The sequence below is a fragment of the Echinops telfairi genome, unplaced genomic scaffold (genome assembly GCF_000313985.2).
Source record: "Echinops telfairi isolate 266 unplaced genomic scaffold, ASM31398v2 ScPeMD7_7468;HRSCAF=8506_0, whole genome shotgun sequence".
Taxonomy (NCBI): Eukaryota; Metazoa; Chordata; class Mammalia; order Afrosoricida; family Tenrecidae; genus Echinops; species Echinops telfairi.
The window spans coordinates 2,363,607-2,385,030 of NW_022111369.1; the positions used below are offsets into that span (position 1 = coordinate 2,363,607).

At 42.3% G+C, this 21,424-nt stretch overlaps 1 protein-coding gene across 34 annotated transcripts in view; it reads right to left on the reverse strand.

The window, feature by feature from the left end:
* The window catches only part of ANK2 (ankyrin 2), a 402,581-nt gene that overhangs the window by 98,254 nt on the left and 282,903 nt on the right, over positions 1-21,424 (reverse strand). For all 34 annotated transcript variants that reach the window (XM_045284229.1, XM_045284255.1, XM_045284253.1 and 31 more), the window contains 4 exons: positions 14,155-14,253; positions 13,068-13,166; positions 7,418-7,516; positions 6,422-6,520 (listed from right to left, as the gene is read on the reverse strand). In XM_045284229.1, coding sequence (XP_045140164.1) covers positions 6,422-6,520; positions 7,418-7,516; positions 13,068-13,166; positions 14,155-14,253 — 396 coding nt within the window. The remainder of the gene's footprint in view (positions 1-6,421; positions 6,521-7,417; positions 7,517-13,067; positions 13,167-14,154; positions 14,254-21,424) is intronic.

The window sequence follows — 21,424 nt, forward strand, 5'->3', positions numbered from 1 at the left end:
TAAAGACACGCTGCTTGTAGTGCTTCAATCACTCCAGCAGATTTTATTCATACAAAAGTACAAGGATGTAGGAAAGACAAAAGCATCTGTTCAAGGATCTGAAGATTAAAAGGCAAGGGAATGTGTTGAAGGAATAAGTTGGCTTAGATTGTTATCATCATGAAATTGTACGTGGTTCATTTGAACATTTCACACGGATATACTGTAACCATGTTTTGTGTCTGTGTCCTAACTTGGACTGCACAGTTGGGTTACTAGAAGGAATTTTAAATACCGCGGTCAGTATTCCATCACACGGTTGACTTCCTGGGAATGGGGCCAGTGCAGGGCACTTTGTAGAAAGGTCCTCCGGAAGGTCCGGGTGACAGCTCAATGTGAGATCCCTTTGGGGACAGATATTAGAGAAAATGTTTATATGGCCCCCAAATAGTTTACATTTTGAATATGAAATAGAGACCATCCTGTTGTAACTTTTCTAGAATGTTTTATATGTACATATCTTACAGTAAATAAAATGATTAGAAAATATGAAGGACTGTCTATAATACGAGGTTATATCAGAAAGTCAATTTGAGCAGAAATGTCCTAGATTATTTGCCTCTTTCAGGGAGCAAGCTCTATAAACAGATGCCTTTCTGTTTGGAAATAATTGATGGAAATATTTTCTAAAGAAGCTCTACTGGCTGGGAGTTTGAGTGTCTAATTTTCAAATGCTGATCATGGACCCTGTGTTCTTTGCACGTATGACAGAAGTCATTTTGCTTTAGACTGGGGGCTGAGAACCAACAGGGTTACTATCGGGAAACATACAGAACATATTGGACAACAGAAGACACAACACAATGGTGATCATATTGATTATGGAGTTTTTTCTGCATAGATATTAAAAATTGCTGTGTATATGCATGATAGATACTTTATGCATTTATATATAATATAGCTCTTGATCTATTTCTTCAATGAATGACACATTTTCCTACTCACACTTTATCTTAAAGGCTGAATACATATTTTCCCCTTGGCAAGCTTGATAATTGAAACAGGAATATGTTTCATCTGAATAGTACATAAAAAATAAGGGTATAATTAAATTATCATAGGAATTCGCTTCTATAGAATTTAAGATTGAGCCAAGATTAGAAATGACTTTAAAATTATAATCTATAGTATACTATGTACACCTCTAGAAGGAAGCATTTATATCAGATAATAAAGCAAAATAAATCTTATAGTAGGTCGAAAGAAGGCCAAAAAGAACTCCAAAATATATCATGTATGGGACAAATAACGATAATGAAACAAAAAGGTATTTACTATGTTATCTATAAATGGTGGATATTATTGGTTTGTTTTATGCATAAGAAGAAATGTGCTTAACCCATTCCACTGAACCAGTTTCCACGGTCAAACATTTCCTTGATAAGATATACTTTCGAAGACCCTATTATGGACTCTGTGTTCTTAGCCTTCCTCAGGCCGCCACCCTTTACTTTATTTTCCCCCAACCATTACTTTATTTTCGTTGCTATTTCATCACTGTCATTTTGCTACTGCTATGAATCGGGCGACTCCTGTGAAAGGGTCGTTCAACCCCCACAGGGGTGGCGACCCACAGGTTGAGAACCGCTATCATAGAGTGCTGGTAATATTTATCAAACTTTCGGCTTTTCTACAGTTGAGGCACAGGCTAAACTTGCTTCTGCGCTCAAAACTACTTATGCTAATTATACACGTTCACATAGTTTTTAAATGAAATCACATATTTTTTGTGCGTGTGTTTTTGCAGAAATCAATTTAAATGCTTTGGGAAATTTCATGGAAGTTCAGACACCAAGAATAACCGCTACTCATATGTTGAAACAATGATAGCAGATTGAAAGCGAAGCTGCCAAAATTGTCAAAGAATGCTGTATTCAATTGAGCACCTGTCTCTTTTGTTAAAAGGTCACTGAATTTTCCCATGAACATTTTGAGACCACTCACATATATAGTATTATTAGTGTTGTTTGTGCAAGAATGACAACTTAGCCTTCTAATAAATGGAGCAAAGAAAAGGTACCGTGGTTCTGCCCTAAAAGGTTGCAATGGCTTTATAGATAGGTATGGCACTGCCAGCCTTAGGTTTCCCCTAAATGCCACTATAGTAGCAGAGAGCACTAAGGGCTTTGAATATTTTTTGTAATTTTTAACTAATGTTTATGCAATTCTCTGAAGTTTAGTGCTTGGTGCGCTACATATCAATGACTATATGCACCAAAAAATATGATCACTTAAAAAATTATGCAAATAATCAAATAACTAGGCCAGAAAGGGTCAACAGGTACAGGGATACCTCCTGTACAGTTCTTCCAAGCTGCATTAGGAAGTGGAGCCTGTTGCCGTGTGCTGCTGAAATGGGTCCCTACCCTTTGATGGATGTTCCAGCACACATAAAGTGATTTCAGTCCCAAGGGGACGTTAAAATACCTGACATCCCCTGCTGAGTTCTGCAAAAATAAAGCTAGGAAAGCGAAGGTTAAGGAAACAAGCCAGGATTCCAACCAGGCCTCAGATATTTCTTTAGCAGTGACCTTCCCTTTACGAACCCTTGCTTCATTCTCGACTCTACACAGTAAGTTTATTCATACTTTGGGATAAAGGTTCTGGGAGAAAGAAGAGCAAAGGACACTTGCTTTGACTCAAGAGGACTCACACAGCTCGCTGCTCGGCCTCAGATGAACCCAACTGAAGTGGAAGTATGTTAATGCCATAGCCATAAGCCACCTAATAATTTCCAATATTTAAAAAAAAATTAGATTTAATTTAACTACTTGAGTAATTATTCAGTTATCTCTGGCACTATTTGCTACCAGCAATTGCTCCAGATTAATTTTAGTGAATAGGAGGCTTTAGAAATTTGTATTATGACCCTTTCCTAGAAACCAAAAAAGAGCACTTTTTTTTCCTTCATTTTATTGCTGAACATCGGGGAAAAAGAATTTCTTTCATAAAGCTTCATATTGGGCTACTTTTAGTAACCAGGGCTTCCGCGTTAGCAAAGCCAACATCAGTTATTGCAGAGCGAGTAAAAACCTGGGCTGTGGAATCTGCCACTTAAATTTCAATCTTGCTGTCGGGAATATCTGTCATTAGTAAATAGTAATGATTGTTTTTAACACCCCTCTGTGGATAAAAGCCAAATTTTAAAACCTTTCCCCAAAGAGAGGAAGCCCAAACAGTAAGGTGACTCATATCACAGGCAAGAATATGTTTGTACTTTCTACCCATATCCCATCTTCTACTTTATAAATCAAGAAAACTCACAATTTTAAGAGCACTCAGTGCTGAGAGAGGAAAACAACTCCAAGAGAAGAGGAACGTGAAAACAGGGCGGCAGCAGCACACGTTGCCCGACACTGTGCGTCGAGATAAAGAGAGTACTTGGGTAGCTCCAGTGAACTGCTGAAAATGCAAATGCTGTTTGGTTTGATATTCATGAGTACACTGGTCTTTGTTGGAGCCATCAATGGTCAGCCGGCTGCGTAGAGCACCACAGTCACTAGGAAAGCTAGGGAGGGGTTGACAGAGGAGTCCGGCCCTGCTGAGAGACTTTGCATTTCTAAGCAGGTGTCTGAAAACCTGTTTATGGCCAGTGATAGAGAGCTAAATGCTCCTCTTCTAAATGTATTTTTGTGTGTTTAATGTCATTCCCTTTCAGTAACATTTGTGATGCTCAACTTTTTGGAAACTGGGCCTGCAAGTGTCATAGTTTTGTTATTATTAAAGAAGAATTTCTTCTCTTAAAAAAAAACCCATAGATCTTACTCTCCACTCCCACTACATGGAAAATTGCTTGAGGGAGGAGTGAAGTTCTAGCCATGGATAACTCTTTTGCACACGGCACAGTATCCAGTCCATATTTTATTACCAATAGATAGTGAATGAAGAAATTAATGGAAAAGCAGACAACCAAAAGATACAACTGTGCCATCTAGTGGTAACCTGATAAAATGCACATCCGTGGTTCTCTGTAGGAAAAGGTAGTGGAATTGACATAAAACAAGATGTCTTTCGTCAATGTTGCCACCCACAGCTTCATTTTTCTGAATTGCACACATGACTTCAAGGATGCTAAGTAGAGTGACATACCCTCTAATCTGAAGATTTTCCTGATAGAAGAAATCCTATAGGAAGAAAAAGGGAGCCTTGGTGGTGCAGTGACTCTACAGGGGGCTACTAACCTGGGTGTCAGCAGTTAGAGGCCACCACAGGCTGCTTCGTGGGAGCAAGACTAGGCTTTCTACGCCCATGAAGCGTTAAAGTCTCAGAAACTCCCGGGGGCCGTCCTGCCCTGTCCTGTAGGATCGCTACAAGCCAGAATGGACTCGATAGCAGTGAGTCTGGTTTTACAGTAAAAAAGAAATGAAAACCAACCAAATCCACTGTCACCAAGTGGACCCTGACGTTATGGCATGGGGTTCTTCCCAGACCAAGTCTTTACAGGATCGGATAGTCTCATCTTTCTCTCCCGGAGGTGCTGCGTGGGTTTGAACCACAGGCTGTACAATGAGCAGCCTGATATCTAACCCAAAGCACAGCCAGGGCTCCTTATGGTAAGATAAAAACCATTGCCATTGTCCAGGCAAACGTATAGCCACCTTCGAGGAGAGAGGAGAACTGTGCCTTTGGTTTTCCAGGGCTGACGGGATGACAGTGTGAAGCACACCGCGGTCCCTGGGAACAGGTCCGGGGAGCTGCTTCCCCAAAGGGCCAGCTTTGCGCCCTCCGGAGCATAGCTGTCTACTTTGTATACGTGCATTGAAGTCAGTTCACCAGCCACTCACAAGAATCTGTAGTGGTCCTCCGTAACAAGCTGCTAAGCAGTAACAAGACAGGGCTTCCTCTCATCATTTATTAAAGCTCAATTTTAAGTCTTTAAACATACGGTGCTTTCCCCGACCCAGGAGGACGAACAACAGAAACATGGGCAAAGGGAGACAGTGGATGGTATAAGATATGAAAATAACAATAATAATTGATCATTTATCAGGGGTTCATGAGGGTGAGGAGGTGGGGGAGGGAGGGAAAAAGAAAAACTAATACCAAGGGCTCAAGCAGAAAGAAAATGTTTTGAAAAGGATGATGGCAACATGTGTACAAATGTGTTTGATACAATTGATGTATGGATTGTTAAAAGAGCTGTAATGGCCCCCAATAAAATGATTCATTAATTTTTTTTAAAATACTGTACTTTATTGGCCAAGGTTTTCAGATTCTGCTTGAGAAAGCGAGCAGGACTTTTCTCTGCCAAGTCAATTCAGTCTGGGCCTTGCATGTCATTAGTCCATGAACGATTCTATTTAAAATGTCCCATCAAGCCAGTGTGCCCCACAATCCACGTCAACCGGGACTTGCCGTCAGCACGAAGAACAACATTCCTGTCTCTTCCCTGACATGCAGCCAAAGATGCAGTGTTCCAAAATCGATATGCATCATGCCTAGCTTGAGGCACACCCTACAGCCCCCGCTCAGTATTTTCTACCTGTTGCTTGATGAGTGATTGTCTCCCAGGGACGTCTAAAGCTTCTCTGTTGCTCTACTTCTCTGCCTTACTAAGCTAAATGAGAGGGTTGTTATTCTTTAAGTTCACGCTTCAAGGTTAAAAAGAAGAACCATGTAAATGCAAATATGCACCAGCATTTCCACTGTAAGTTCTGGGCGCCCCTCTTACGAGGCTCTGCTCCCACAGAACAGTCCCAGAGGAGAACTCATTCTGGAGAGTCTGAGCAAGGCAGACACCAATCCCTATGCTCTCCTAAAGAATCCATCACTGTATTGAAAAGAGTGACAGTTAAAAATACGAAAGAAAAAGATACAGTCCCATCACCAAGGACATATAAGGCACACTTTCTGGGTAGAAATTAGTAAGTAGAAACAAGAAGAAGAATCAGGATAAACTGTTCTCCCTGGAATACATTTGGACTCAGTGGTGGGGATGATCCTGGAACGTGGTCTCACCAAGGGCGCCTGAGCCAGCCTCTTTCCAGAAGTTTGCTGTTGGCGCGTTCTACCACTTTGCCGGCAGTGGGTGCAAAAGGGCCGAGGAGCTAGCAACCAGAAGTCAGTCACCGGATCGAGACCCAACCAGTCCTCCACGGTCACAGGACACGGGCTTTCTCCGGGTGAACTGACGCTGATGAACAGAAGCGAAGCCCGTGCGGGGCACTGCAGTGACGTTGGCCTATCTCCAAATATCAGAGTTGATTCGGTGCCAGAGAGATGTATGATCCATCCCCTAGTCACCCCCAAAGAAGTTCAAAACTTAAAGCTCAAAACATTTGGTGAGTAGCAAAGTCTTCGGCTTGAAAACCGGGCTGGGTAGGGGTGGCGGGGTGGGGAGTGGGTGGGGGCGAGCCAACGCTGACCGGTGACTTGTACTCACCGTAGTGGTGGTGGTGACCTCCTCCGTGACAACCTTCAGAGTGTCCACCACGGAGATGTAGCCCAGCCGCTTAGCGATCGCCAGGGCCGTGTTGCCATTCTGAAGCGAGAGGGAGCGAGGGGGCGAGAGTGAGACGGACGGAAGGGAGGACGGCGGTGGGAGCCAATGAGATCATCCGAGGCTCCGCGTGAGCCAGCCTTTCCTTCCCAAACCAGGCACCGCTTCGGAAAATCACTAGTTTGTACCATGACATCTAAATCTGTCTTTGTAACTTCTTTAGACTATAGGCCAGGTCACCATGGTAACACAACAAGCGTGCATCTGCCCGAGCTCGCTCGCTCTCTCTCTTTCTCATTAAAAAGCGCTGGAGCTTTAACCCTCAGGTGGTCAAATATCTCTGCAGATACCTTCCCGGGGCGCCTCCAAACATAAATAACGGCCAGGAAGAGGCGCCCGTAGCCCTCCGGGGAGGTCACGCCATCTGCTGCAGGTGTGACCGCGGGGAACACCGCCACCTATTTGGCTGCAGCTGTGCAGAAGCTCCACCCAGACCGAAAGCACGCAACTCAGCAATCCGGGCTCCAGCCGGGGCCACCGCGGAAACTCCGGTTTGCTGAATAGCTGTGCTTAGTTTACATTTCAATGGCTCCTCCTTTCAATGAGCTTTGTCTAAACCAGCAGCCTCTGAAACTGCGCTCCCTAAGACTGCTGGGAGGGAGGGCTGGGCCGGTGCTCGCGTCTGAGAGCCGGCTGTTAGCCCAGCGCGGTCCCCCAGCCCAGGAGGAGGGCCCAGCGAGCAGACCCCGCACCCCCCTCGCCAGCAAACTCTCCCAGTGAAGTTGCTCAGACATCTCCCCAGGCTTTTCCAAGAGGTTTCTCTCCAGAATCCGGTTACGTATTTCAGGAGGATGTATTACAACTCAGCTCAGAGAAGAGGCCAAAGCCGGAGAGGAGGAGGAGGAGGAGGGATGGGAAGGACAACCCAGCGTAGCTTACCGCGGTGGTGGCATTGGGCTTGGCCCCGTGCTGCAGCAGGATGTTAATGATGTGTGTGTGGCCTTGCTGGGCGGCCTGGTGCAAAGGCGTGTAGCCATTCTGTGGATGGCCGTGGCAGTGGGAAGAGCATCAGACAGAAGAAAAAAAAGACAAATTAGGTTAGCCTTCCATTTGAAACCTCCCAAATCTTATTTACAACAAAACCATCCACCGGGCAGGCCTGGTTTATCTGTAGCTCAAGGCTACCAGCCACCCGTTTCTCAGCAGCAAACACCCTCACACCTTCTGTACCAGGGGAAGAGACTAGGCTTAGAAACAGGAGAGGGAACTGACAGCACATTCTTCTTCTTGGTATAGCTCAGCCAGTGAGCAGGAAAAGTGGGCCGTTCAGAGGAGCTTTACCAGAGAAAGGTGGGCATCACATGAGCTCCCTGGAAAACACGGACTGAAGGTTTGAGCGAGGCTTAAAGAGTCCAAGTCAATGAAAGCCAGTCCACATCTTCCATTCCTTTCTGAGAACAGCTTTGGTCAAAGAAACACCCGTGTGTGTCTGTGTGTAACGGAAGGCTTCCCTGGAAGTTAAGTAACTTGTCCTCACTAGGAAATGTTTTGTTTGGGATTTTTCATCTCATGGCGTCATGCTTCCACATTGGGCTGCTCGCTGAAAGCGCAGTCATTCAAACCTACCCGTGACGCTGCGGGAGGATGGGACCATCTGCTCCCATAAAGACCGGAAGGCAGTTCTACTCTGGCCTTCGAATTGAAATCGCCTCTGTGGTGGTGGGTGGATTTGTTTATTTGTAAGTTTGTTTGTTTGTTTGGGCAGGTTCTTTTTCACATATGGGCCTCAACTTTCATGCCGATGACAACTCTGTAGTTCTAGATTTTGGTACAAAGTATGTGAAGGTTAGTGTGAAGCCAGTCTTGCCAAGAAGGGGTGTGAGCGGCAGGTGCGGCACAGGCTGTTACAGCTTCTAGTGAATTTTCAAATGCTTTCCTGGAGTGGTTGGAAGTTAAACAAGGCAATCACAACACCACTTGGCACCGGATAGCTCTGTCTGTGCTGGAGGAGAATTGTGCTCCATGTGGTTTTCAATGGTGGGGTTTTCGAAAGTGGATCACCAGACCTTTATTCCAAAGCAGCTATGGGGAGATTCAACCTTTCAGTGAGCAGCCGAGTGTGTGAACTGTTTGCACCATCCAAGGGCGGTAAGGCATACTTATTGTTTTTTGAGCATTCATTTTGTACCAAATGCTGGACCTTACATGTATTACCTCTTCATGCTCAAAAACAAACAAACAAAACTCGAGTCGTGCCTACAGGGCAGGGTAGAACTGCCCCTGTGGGTTTCCAAGGCTGTAACTTGGCGGGAGTAGAAAGTCTTTTTATCTGTCTGAAAATGGGAATGATTAGCATTCACATCATCAATAATTATTGACTGAATGAGCAAAGAGCCATGGTGGTCTAATGGTCACACACTGGGTTGCAATCTGCATGGTTGGCAGTTCAAAACCACCAGCATCTCTGTGGATGAAAGACTGGGCTTTCTACTCCTGTAAATAGTTACATCTCAGAAACCCACAGGGTCACTATGAGTCTGCATTGACTTGAGGACCATGAGTTTGGAGCTTTTTAGAATGTGCCAATGCGCACCTGATTGAACACATGTATATTCATATCCTCATTCCAGAGACTATAAAAAGAAAGATGGCAGAATCAAGTATTTTCTTCACCATCATTCTAGGTTCAAATCATTTATACAAGATCATGATAGCAAATGGATATGAGAATGACTGTTTGTGCTATTTGTCTACCTCCCACCTGACAAATCTTTATCTCTACACTTTAGACCACGTTGTCCTGTACTATAAATTCTGAATGGCCCATCTCTATCTTCAACTGGTGTATTTCTTATATCCAACATCCATGGCCCTCCATGATTCATGTACAGACATTTGCTTATCCTGTCTACATGAGGTGCCTGCATATATGGACAGCGGGCCACAGGATTCGCTACATTCTCGGTGGTGGCTTTTCCATGCAAAGAAATAAATCCATAGGCATGAAAATCTCTCTCTGAGGGTCCTTCAGTCTGTGGCACATCCACAGTCCCACCACATGGAAATTCTCCTGTCCTCTATAATCCCTACAACAGAATGACCCTCAGACGCCTAAAAATATTAACAAATCGGAAGGACCTTGAAACATTTTGCTGGGGCTCTGCTCTCAACCCACTAAGTCTCTTACCCATGGGCATTAATGGGGAAGCCGTGCTATCCCTTTTCTAATCTATTCTCCCTTCCCATTGTGTTTATCATGTTTGCCCTCCCAGATTTGGTTTACATACATTTACAAAATCAGCCAAGTTCATCCACTCAATAAGTACTTGCTAATCCCACACTAAGTGCTAGACACTTGATGCTGTGCTTATATAAATTAATCATGTCTAAGTAACATCCTTGTCCTCAATAGCTCACAGCACAAGGATCCTTCAATGGACATTTTAGCCCAAAAAAAGCTCCCTCCCCAAAGTGCAACAACACCTGTTGCCAAGGAATTGATGCTAACACAGAGGGACTCTATAAGATGCAGCAGAACTGCTTGTTTCCAAGGCTGTACTCTTTACAGAAGCAGCCAGCCACTTCATTCTTTCAGTTAGCAGCCAAGCACGTAGGCCCTCCCCCTCCAGGATTTCTACCTTTCCCCCAAACCTGATTAAATATAACCTGTACCGAAAGCCTTTGACTCATGAGAATATATGCCCAGAATGTTTGAAACAATCCAAGTGTTTTCACATGACCTTTTGGTTGAAGCTTAACCATTTGGGCCTATCTGCTGAGGACCTCTACGTCCGGTCCTTCCACCAGCAAACCACTCCTTGACACCTTCATTGTCTCATTGCAAGTTCGCTCAAGTTCAAAGGAGTGTTCCATGCCAATGTTTTTAAAAGTATAGAGTTAAATGAGAATGATAACAAACATTTTGATGAGGGATTTTGAATCGGTCCACAACTTTATCATCTTTTTAGACTATTTTATAAAGACATTTTAAGATGACACGCTCTAACTCCAAACCCTTTCATAATTAAACCAAATCAGATTTGTTAAAGGCAGAGTTTCATTCTAATTTTAAGCAACTAACAGTCTCAGAAAACAAGGCTGCTTTTCATATCTTTCTGTCAAGTCATGAAGGTGCAGAGTACAGGCAGTACAAATGTTTTTAAGTTTCCAAAGCAAGGGAGCCATTGTTTACTAACTGTGGTTACACATAGACATCTAGTCTAAAGGACCTTCTCTCTCTCCAGGTGAAAAATTTCTGAAAAAATTATTAAAAGATTGTCTTCTGAAATATGTATTTATCTACTCCCTGAAGACCCATGGTTCCAAATTTAATGAGAAAAGTTACACAGTTCACTTAAGGGAAACAACAATGACACTGAGTTGTTGAAATAAGATTTTTCTCTCAGTTAAGTGTCCATGTGAACACAGATGAACTCTTGGGAGGGAGGGCACTGCCGTGATCTAGAGCTGATACAGATGTCTCTCAGGGGATTGGACCAAGGGCCCCCTTGGATAGCAAAATCCTCACGCAAGTGCCTTCTATAGAATGGTGTATTATTTTCATAAGGTTATACATTTCCTCCTACACACTTTATTTCATCTCTAGGTGATTAATACAGTACCTAATACAGTGGAAACTCTATGGCTTTCACCACTTAATTGTTTTGGTGGGATTTTTCGCCCCCTGTAGAATATTTTCCATCTGTGGTTGGTTGAATGTGAGGATGCCTTTCCCATGGATGCAGGGGGCCAACTGAATTTGTCTGGCTTCTAAATAGTGCAGCATTTCCACCATCAAACACATAACAAGAGTAAGGGGAACAACTATGTATGGGAGGAAAAGAAACCCTCAAAGTCTCATTGCGTTGTTTCATTTATCTGCATTTCAACAAGAATGTCCCTGGACGGCATATGCAAAGCTGAGTCTGCACATAGGAAACTAAGAGGTCAGGCCTAAGCATTTATTTGACAGCATTTAGATGCCTCGAAATAAATTGCAAGCGAACTCCAGAAACGGGCAGAAACGTGTTGGTGTGGTTAGCTGCCAAGGAGTCAGCCCCTTGGTCATAGCTGCCCCCCCGCCTGCCTCCCCTGACCTCCCCCCACCCCTACCCCCGACCACACACACACACACAGCACCAAGGATCACCACTCAGTCCTGCACCATCACCACCACTAGCTCCAGAAACTTGGCAGCAGTTATTCTTGATGTTTGGGTCACAAATATTACTAGTGTTTATCATTTAAAAACTAACTTTGACTTTAAATGAGCTAATAATCATGACTGTGGGTAGAAATGCTTCGTTTCTACTTCTCTGTTGAGGATAGAAAGAGAAAGTCCATCTTACAAAACTTGTGTGTGTTTCTACTTAGTAACAGCTTGAGTGGTGGCTTTGGATGCTGCTTGCACTGAAATTCTTGAGCCTACTCATGTAGCCAGAATTGGGCATTTCTGATGTATACACTTTAAAATATATGGCCATGTGCAAATAAGCACTTTTCTTTAGACCAAACAGCCTTGAACATCAACTTAAATGGTGCAGAGTAAAACTAAAAAGCCTAACCAGTTGCCACTGAGTTGATTCCAACTCCTGACAACCGTGTGTGTATGTCTGTGTCTGTGTGCGTGTGTGTCTGTGTCTGTGTGTGTGTGTGTAGAACTATGCTCCAGAGGGTTTCCAATGCCTGATTTATCAGGGAAAGATTGCCAGCCCTTTCTTTCCCTTTGGGAGGACTTGACCTGCCAACCTTCCTGTTAGTAGCCGTGCTCCTTCGCCGTTCATACCACCCAGGGACTCAGGATGCATCTTAGCAGAAACTACAGCATGCCTTGGCTTTTCACCTTGAACTAGTCTGAGCACACTGAAGGGAACAGGACCCTTCAGATGCCACTGGACAGATCAGCTGGGATAAGTGAGCCCTGCAATGGACTTGAGAACTTCCAGGCCCGTCCTTACATACTCCCTGAGCATGACTATGTGGTCCCTCCACGGCCATAGAGTACATGCTAACTGATGATACAGCCCTCCAGGAGAGAGAAGAATCGCTCCTCAGGGTTTCTGCAACTGGACACCTTTATAGGCGCAGATAGCCTCACCTTTCTTCCAGGTGGGTTTGAATGACTGACATTCTGGTTAAGCCTAATGGTGAATGGACGGAGTCAACCACGGGTCCTTCCAGTGTGCAGGGTTGAATGAAAACGAATGGCCTCGGTCTAAACCACCTGTCTAGAGAGGGGCAGAGACTAGGGAAGAGGGCAGCAAGACCCTAAAATACCATAAAGGGACTCTACCAGAACATCAAGATGTTGGATCAGACAGCTATTATATCCTACAGTAAACGGTTGGGGCAGTGACTGCAGCTTTAGAGGGTAAGTGGTCTGTAAGGGGGAAGGACCTGTCTGTCGAGGATTACCTGAATGTAAAACTTCAAACAATTACAAAATTACATCCCTTCTTAGAAATCATACAAGCACAACTCAAAACAAAACCCCACACATAATACACAACTTGTAGCTATGGCCAGCTACGAAGTCACATGAGCACAAACAGAAGCAAAGGCTCACTGGCCACGAGCACAGATAGGTTACCTTGGTCTTTGCGTTGACATTTGCTCCCTGTTTCAGAAGAAAGTTGACCATTTTCACATTTCCATAGTGACAGGCGACAATTAAAGGAGTGTAGCCAAGCTGTGACAAAAAAAATTTTTTTAAATTTATTTTAACATAAATAAAAACAAACAAATAAGGCAGAAACTTTACCACTTTAGTGGTGAATACACAAGGAGAGAAGAAATAGAATTTAAGGAAGTGTGGATGGGTAGAAATTCAATTTGGCTGTGCAAATATTACATGGTAAGTATGTATACTGTGTACACGTATGTATACTGTGGATACAAATACACATACAAGCAGATCTCTAATCCCAGGGAACTTGATAGCAGCAAGTGTGAGAAAATGTGTGTGGCTTAATATCACAAAGAACTAAGCAGGGGTCCAAACAGTCCCATCTAAAAGCAGAACTGGCTCCGGTAGCACAATCCGGAGGAGGTAGATAGAGGATGCAGTTAGGTGGGCCCTGAAGGAGTTTGAAGAGTCAATACCCAGGGAGGGAAACCGAAAACCTTGCCACCATTGAACGGATTCCAACTGCCGGAGGCCTGGCGGGACGGAGTCAACCTGCCCCTTTGGGTTTCCAAGACTTTAAACCTTGACATGCATACACAGCCTCGTCTTTCTCTCAAGGAGCAGCGGGTGGGTTCACGATGCAGACCTGACGCCTAGCTGCTCTGTGTGTTGCCCACGATGCCACCAGAGTTCATTTACAGAGAAGGGAAGGGCTTTTTTTCATCCAACGGCATGGAGGCAGGCAAGAACATGAGGGAAATAGCAAGGCCTCTGAATTAGCAAGAGCAATAAGGGAGGGTGGGCTTAATCTTACAAAACGGAAGTCTGTCCATGAGAGTCCAGACACCGTGCTATCTACTCAGCTGTGGCTGCACATGAATGAGGAGCTACTGTGTACTTGTGAGCAAGAGATAACCATGGTTAGGCTAAGTTGCTGAGTGGAAGGAACAAGAAGTGAGACTTGGATTCAGGGTGATGTAAGTGGAAGCTTCTTGGGAAATCCTGCAAATCAGTATGTGCCATGACATGGATGGACAGCGATTGGGTTTACCTTTGTGTGAGCATCTTGGTCGGCCCCATGCTTGGTGAGTATATCGGCAACATTCACTTTATCTTCCTGGGCTGCCAGGTGTAAGGATGTGAGTCCACTCTACAGGAAGAAAAGAAGCAAAAGGATACATTGGAAGAAGACAATATATCCCAAGGAAATCCTGTCTTGAAGTATTCCTAGAAAACCCATAACCCTTTTCCACAAACTTCACTTTTTGATATCCAAGACAAATACTGAAAAGTTAATATGAATTTTCAGCCAAGATACACACTCTAAGTTAATCAACACTTTCAGCAATTTTCTATTCTGGGGACTTATAAAGTGAGACCTGAAAATAACTCAGCTAATAAGCATCCAAACAACTTTCATTTCAAACCATCTGGGCTTTCTACTGAATCTATTTACTTACCTCAATAATTTATCACTCAACTACCAAATCTACTTTATGGCCAAAGGAATCACCTGTATTTTCATCAATAAAATATCACATCAATGTAAGCAATATACAGTGTTACAGGAAATAAGTTCAGTACCCCAAGATAGTCCATCATTATGTAGATACTAAAGATAATCAATCTCATGCAGTCCCATAAACCTCTTTATTTGTTTCTATGAACAATGTCATATTTGCATCAAGAAAATAGTTTCTTTAATCGAATGTGTGATTAAAGTACAATAAAGCATTCGTTAAAGGTGAAGAACTGGAGAAAGGAGGAACAGTAAGATGTTCAGTGAATCAATACCCAAAGCTGGCAGGCTCACTGTACATGCAAGGAACTACTTTCAAGCAAAATTGGCACACATGACATTTGTAACCTAATTCATTTGTTTGCTTAACTGATACACTTTTCAGTACTTGTCATATGCCAGAAAGGATCTGAAGACTTTGGAATATAGCACTGAACAAAAGTGACTTCCGTTTGTGCCATATAGTCCCACCTACCCACACTTCTTCAAATAGCTGGCGTATTCTTGTTCCTATAAAACCTGCATCCGGAGCCTAAGGTAGCTACCTGTGATCTCAGCCTACATACACTGCCCCCAAATTTATATCCAATTAAAATCCACAAGTCTGCATGAGCATGCCATCAGCTCAGTCACATTTTTCATCCATACTGCTACTTCTAGAAATTGGCAAGTGTTTTGACGTTTCAAAAAGGTAAACTAAAATGTACCACCCTACAGAGGAATAGGAAATCAAGAAGGTCTTTATTTAAAGGCCTGAGCTTTTTAATCCATAGAATTTTGGGTGAAGTCAGAGTTGAATTTATCAACTCTCAGGATGAAATATCGGGCAAATACTTTTGCATGAATGTCTTGGCATCACTTGCAAGCAAATATTATATAATCCTACAGTACAAACAGTCTGAATAAGAGAACAAAACAGAAGTCTTGTTTTCATTTTCGTTTTCTCCGTATTAGAATTGAAAACATATAAATATTTGTCATTACAGTGGCAGTCTGTTTAAAAATTATTGAAGTGATAATCAAATAATCATCAAATACCTCAAAGACATGTTTAAGTGCTATTCCCGCTCAATTTTCAGAATAAAATTTCTAGATATTCTCTGTATAAAAACCTACCTTTTTTTAAACGTTACCCCAGCCTACCAGAATTATATACATCATTTGAAAGTTTCTGTAAATCAGAAAATAGAATGTGTTGCTATGATTGTTCTAAAATAAAGTAATTTTTTGTCTGTTAGACCCGTTAATAGTCTTTATTCTATTATCATACAGTGAATGAACAAATAATTCATATAATGTACACATTATTGTGTTGCTAAGGGGTGGAGTCAACGCAATGGCAGCGAGGTGACTTAGATGACATAGCAGTTTAGACTATGGTTCTTCCTAAGAAATAATGATTTGGAGAGTATGAGGTTATTGATTTCCTTCCTCTTAAATTTTAGGTAAAGGTCATGTGTATCTTCTTTTTAATTATGAGGAGATATATTATCAATTTTGCTTTTGACAGGAGATGTTTTTACAGTCTTACATAGATGAAGGAGGTTTCCAAAAGTGCTTGGAAAAATCCCACTATCTTTCCATTCCCTGTTTCCTAAAACTTTCCGAAGCCCCCGTCTTGTGTGTTTCTGTGTGTATATGTATTTCTGTGTGCATATGTTTGATAACATTTATATAACAAGAATTCGCCATTTTGACCATTTTGTGTCAGTGCGTTCAATTACCTTGCCCATAGTTTGCTGCCATCACTTTTGTTTCCCAGAGATGTCATCACCTCAAAAAGAGATTCTCTCGCTGCCATCAAGTTAATCCTGACTCAGAGCGGCCCTGGGGGTGTCCGAGACTGTGTCTCTTGACAGAAGTAGGAAGCCTCATCTTTCTCCCATGGAGTGGCTGGTGATGTTGAACACGGAACTCGCTAACCACTACGGCTCATTAACAGAAGTTCTACATACCTTAAGTATTAGTTTCCCATTCCTCTCTTTCCCTGTAGGAAATTATATTTTCATATATACCTCGACATATTTAGTTTTACATAATGACAAATATACCCCGCCTTTTGTCTTCATGATAAATCTCAAATATAATACTGACATACGTGTTGTAAAGATAGTGTATTTAGTTTGTGATCTGGAGTTAGGATTATTCTAAGTGCTTACTTAGCAATGTCAAAAATACTCATTAAGTATTTGCTGATGACTGGATACTACAACTCTCAAAGGAAGTAATATGTGTGGAAGAATAGGGGTAGGGTGAACATAAGTAACAGATTTTAAATATGGATGTGGAATTTTCATAAACTAAAAGCACCACAATCAAAAACATTATCCAATAAGCTTGAAGAAAAATGTAGAATTTTCTATCCTAGCCCTGGTGTTGTAGTGGTTATGTGTTGGCTTGCGATCTGCATGGTTGGCAGTTCAAAAGCACCAGCAGCTCCACAGAAGGAAGACTGAGCTTTCTACTTCCGCAAACAGTTACAGTCTTGGAAATACACAGGGGTCACTCTGAGTCAGCCATGACTAGATGGTAGTAAGCTTTTTGAGTTTTATTCTAAATTACACTTGGTGTATGCATTTCTTTTACTTTCACATGAAGATGTATATCTATTTTTGAAAAGTGAACACTTACTATATATTGACATTAAACGAAATAGTCTACCACTGGTTTCGTAGTCAGACTTATTGTGTGATGGACCAGCTGAATAGAATGCTCCAAATGGCTACAAAAGTGTGCATGCGTCACTAACTGAGGGGTACACGAAATCTACCCACCCACCAGCATGTTCATGCTTGCTTAAATGCAAGGATTTTTCATCGGGCTAATTCTATCATTAGCCCTGTCCATGATTTTCAAAAAGATCTTAGAGGACTCTTGACAGGAACTAGGAGTACTGGAACATCTCTGAGCAATATAGACACAGAGCAGAACTCCTGAGGTGCTGAAGACAGCCGGCCTCCTGCTTTCTTTCTACTGAAGAAAGTTTCATAGAACTTTCTAAGGGACACCTGCTACCTACTTTATTTATGGGGAATTATGGGGAAGACCATGTTGAAACCGATTCTTCCCATAAGTACCAATTAGCTCAACAATGAGTATACACAGCAGCTGTATATTTGTGGAAAAACCTAAGAAATTTAATGTTTTCATGAAATCCCTGCCATGTGTTACAGAAGCATCAAAAGATCAACCAATAGATTAGCTTCTTAACACACGCTTCCATTCCTCAGTTGGGTGTTTGGGGAAGTCTGTGTGTACATACAAAGAGCCTAGTGGATGAAGAGATAGGCTGCTAACTGCCAGCTCATCAGATCAAACCCAGCAGCCTCTCCAAGGGAGAAAGTTGAGGCATTCTGCTCTGTCCAGACTTACATCCTAGGAAACCCATAGGGGCAGTTCTCCTCTGCCCTAAGGAGTTGATATGAGTTGTACTCAACTTAAAGGAAGGGAGATAAGAGGAGCCTTGGTGGTGCCGCTGGGTGAGCATTGGACCACTAACCACAGGGATGGAGGTTTAAACACACTAGTCTCCCCAACAGGAGAACAGTAAGCCATCTCCTCCTATAAAGATTGATCGCCTCTGCTGGAAAGAATACCAATCAAATAATGATTCAAAAAATGCAAGGATGGCTATCTTAATCTCTGACAAAATGGACCTCAAGATCCAAACCTTAAAAAAGAGACAAGGAGGGACACTACATAATGCTTAAAGACTCAGTAAACCAAGAAGCAGTGAGCATATTGCATATTTACACACCTAATAATGGTGCAGTGAATTTCATCAAACAAACTATTAAAAAGATTAATAAAGAAATCACGGACTCAACAATCATAGTAGGTGACTTTAACAACTCTGCTATCAGAGAAAGACAGATCATTGGGAAAGAAACTCAGCAAAGAGGCCATAGAGCTAAACAGTGTAATTAGGCAACAGGCCCTGATAGACATTTATAGAGCTTTCCATCCAAATGCAAATAAATTCACATTCTTCTCAAGCCCACATGGATGATTTTCAAGAATAGGCCACATGCTGGGACACAAGTCAAGCCTGAGTAAATTCAAACACATAGATATTATTCAGACATCTTTTTCAGATCACCATGTCATAAAGCTGAAGATTAATAAGAAGACATCCAGAAAAGCAAGGGCAATCAATTGGAGGATGAACAACGATCTCCTGCGACAAGAATGGGTACAGGCCCAGATTAGAGAGGATACCAGGAAGTTTCTAGACACTAACGAGAATGAGAATACAACGTATCGAAACTTAGGGGATACTGCGAAGGCAGTTATCACAGGTAGCTTGATATCATTAAATGCATATATGAAAAAAGAAGAGAGGCTTATGACAGATACGTTATCACAAAACCTCCAACAACTAGAACAGAGTCAGCAGAACAACCCCTCCAATAGGAAGAGAAACGAAATAATAAAAATCATGGCAGTTAAATCAGTGGGAAGACAAGAGAATAATGCAAAAGATAAATGCAGCTAAAAGCTGGTTCTACGAAAGGCAAATCTTACCAAAGACAGAAAGGAGCAAACATCAATAGTCAGGATGAGGGATGAACCAGGGGCAATAACAACAGACCCCAATGAGATTAAAAGGATAATCACAAAATTCAATGAAGGTCTGTATTCTAATGAATTCAGAAACATGGAAGACACAGATAAATATTTGGAAAAACAGTCTCTCCCTAGATTATCTCAGACAGAGGTCAAGAATCTCAACAAACCCACAGCGAAAGAAGAACTAGAGAGGGTCATCAAGACCCTACCAACAAAAAAAGTCCCCGGGCCAGATGGCTTCACAGCAGAATTTTACCAAGCATTCAGGGAAGAGTTGACACTGACCCCCCACAAAGTATCCCATAGCACAGAAAAGGATGGCAAACTCCCAAACTCATTCTACGAAGTCAGCGTAACTTTGATACCCAAACAGGGCAAAGACACCACATGTATAGAGAATTACAGACCGATATCTCTAATGAACATAGATGCAAAAATCCATAACAAAATATTGGCCAATAGAATACAAAAGTATATAAAACATATCATCCACAACAACCAGGTAGGATTCATCCCAGGGATGCAGGGATGGTTTAACATCCAAAAATCCATCAATATTATACACCACATCGAGAAGAAAAAGGAGAAAAACCTTATGACAATATCCATAGATGCAGAAAAAGCATTTGACAACATCCAACACCCATTCCTAATTAAGACACTCATGAAGATAGGATTGGAAGGTAAGTTCCTCAAGCTGATACAAGCTATCTATGAAAGGCCAATGGCCAACATCATAGTTAATGGAGAAAGACAAAAACAATCCCACTGAAAAAGGGTACAAGACAAGGATGACCCCTGTCCCCATTTCTATTCAATATCATTCTGGAGGTTCTGGCTAACAACATAAGACAGCGGCAGGACATCAAAGGGATCCAAATGGGAGAGGGGTAGGTGAAACTATCACTATTTGCAGACAACATGATCCTGTACATGGAAAATCTCAAAAGCTCCACAACAGTAGTATTTATAGCAATAGAGGAATATAGAAGAGTAGCAGGATACAAGATCAATAAACAGAAGTCAGGAGGTTTTCTATACACATCCGACAGGACCATGGAAGAGAGGATTAAGAAGGAAGTACCCTTTATAGTAGCTAAGAACAAACTGAAATACCTAGGAATATATTTAACAAAAAACACTAAAGACCTATACAAGGAAAACTATAAGACCCTACTACGGGAAACTAAAAGCGACCTCCACAAATGGAAGAACATCCCTCTGCTCGTGGATTGGAAGGCTTAACATAGTAAAGATGACAATCCAACCTAAAGCACTTTACAAGTTCAATGCCATACCAATTCAAACACCATCAACTTTCTTCAAAGAATTGGAAAAGCTGATCACCAATTTCATATGGAGAGGGAAGAAACCCAGAATTAGCAGAGAAATCCTCAAGAAGAAGGGCAAAGTTGGAAGACTCACCTTACCCGATTTTAAAGCCTATTACACAGCTACAGTGGTCAAAACAGCATGGTACTGGCACAATGACAGACACTCAGACCAGTGGAAAAGAATAGAAAGCCCAGGAATAAAACCATCAGCATATAGACAACTGATCTTCGACAAGGGTCTTAAAACCATCAAGTGGGAAGTGGATGCCATTTTTAACAAGTGGTGCTGGAAACAATGGATATCCACATGTAGAAAAATGAAACAAGACGTCTACCTCACCCCATGCACAAGAATAAACTCAAGGTGGATCACAGACCTAGAAGTTAATCCCCAAACCATCAGGACCATAAAGGAGGGAATCGGGACAAACCTCAGAGCACTGGCCCAGGGAATTCATAGGCTCACTGAAATAGGGAAGGGTACACACACAGGTGAACCGGAAATCGACAAATGGGAGTTAATAAGAATAAAGCACCTGTGCACCTCGAAAGACTTCACCAAAAGGATGACAAGACAACCCACAGACTGGGAGAGAATTTATAGTAATGACACATCAGACAAAGGGCTCATTACTAAAATCTGTAATACCCTCATGACCTGCAAAAAGAAGAAAACAGTCAACCCCCTAAGGAAGTGGGCAAAAGAACTGAAAAGGACTTTCACTAGGAAGGAGACCCATAGCCTAGAAGCATATGAGAAAGTGTTCTCGGTCATTAGCCATAAGAGAAATGCAAATTAAAACAACCATGAAATACCACCTAACACCCATGAGGCTAGCCCAAATCAGCAAATCAGAGAGCAAGAAGTGTTGGAGGGGCCGTGGTGAAGTAGGAACCCT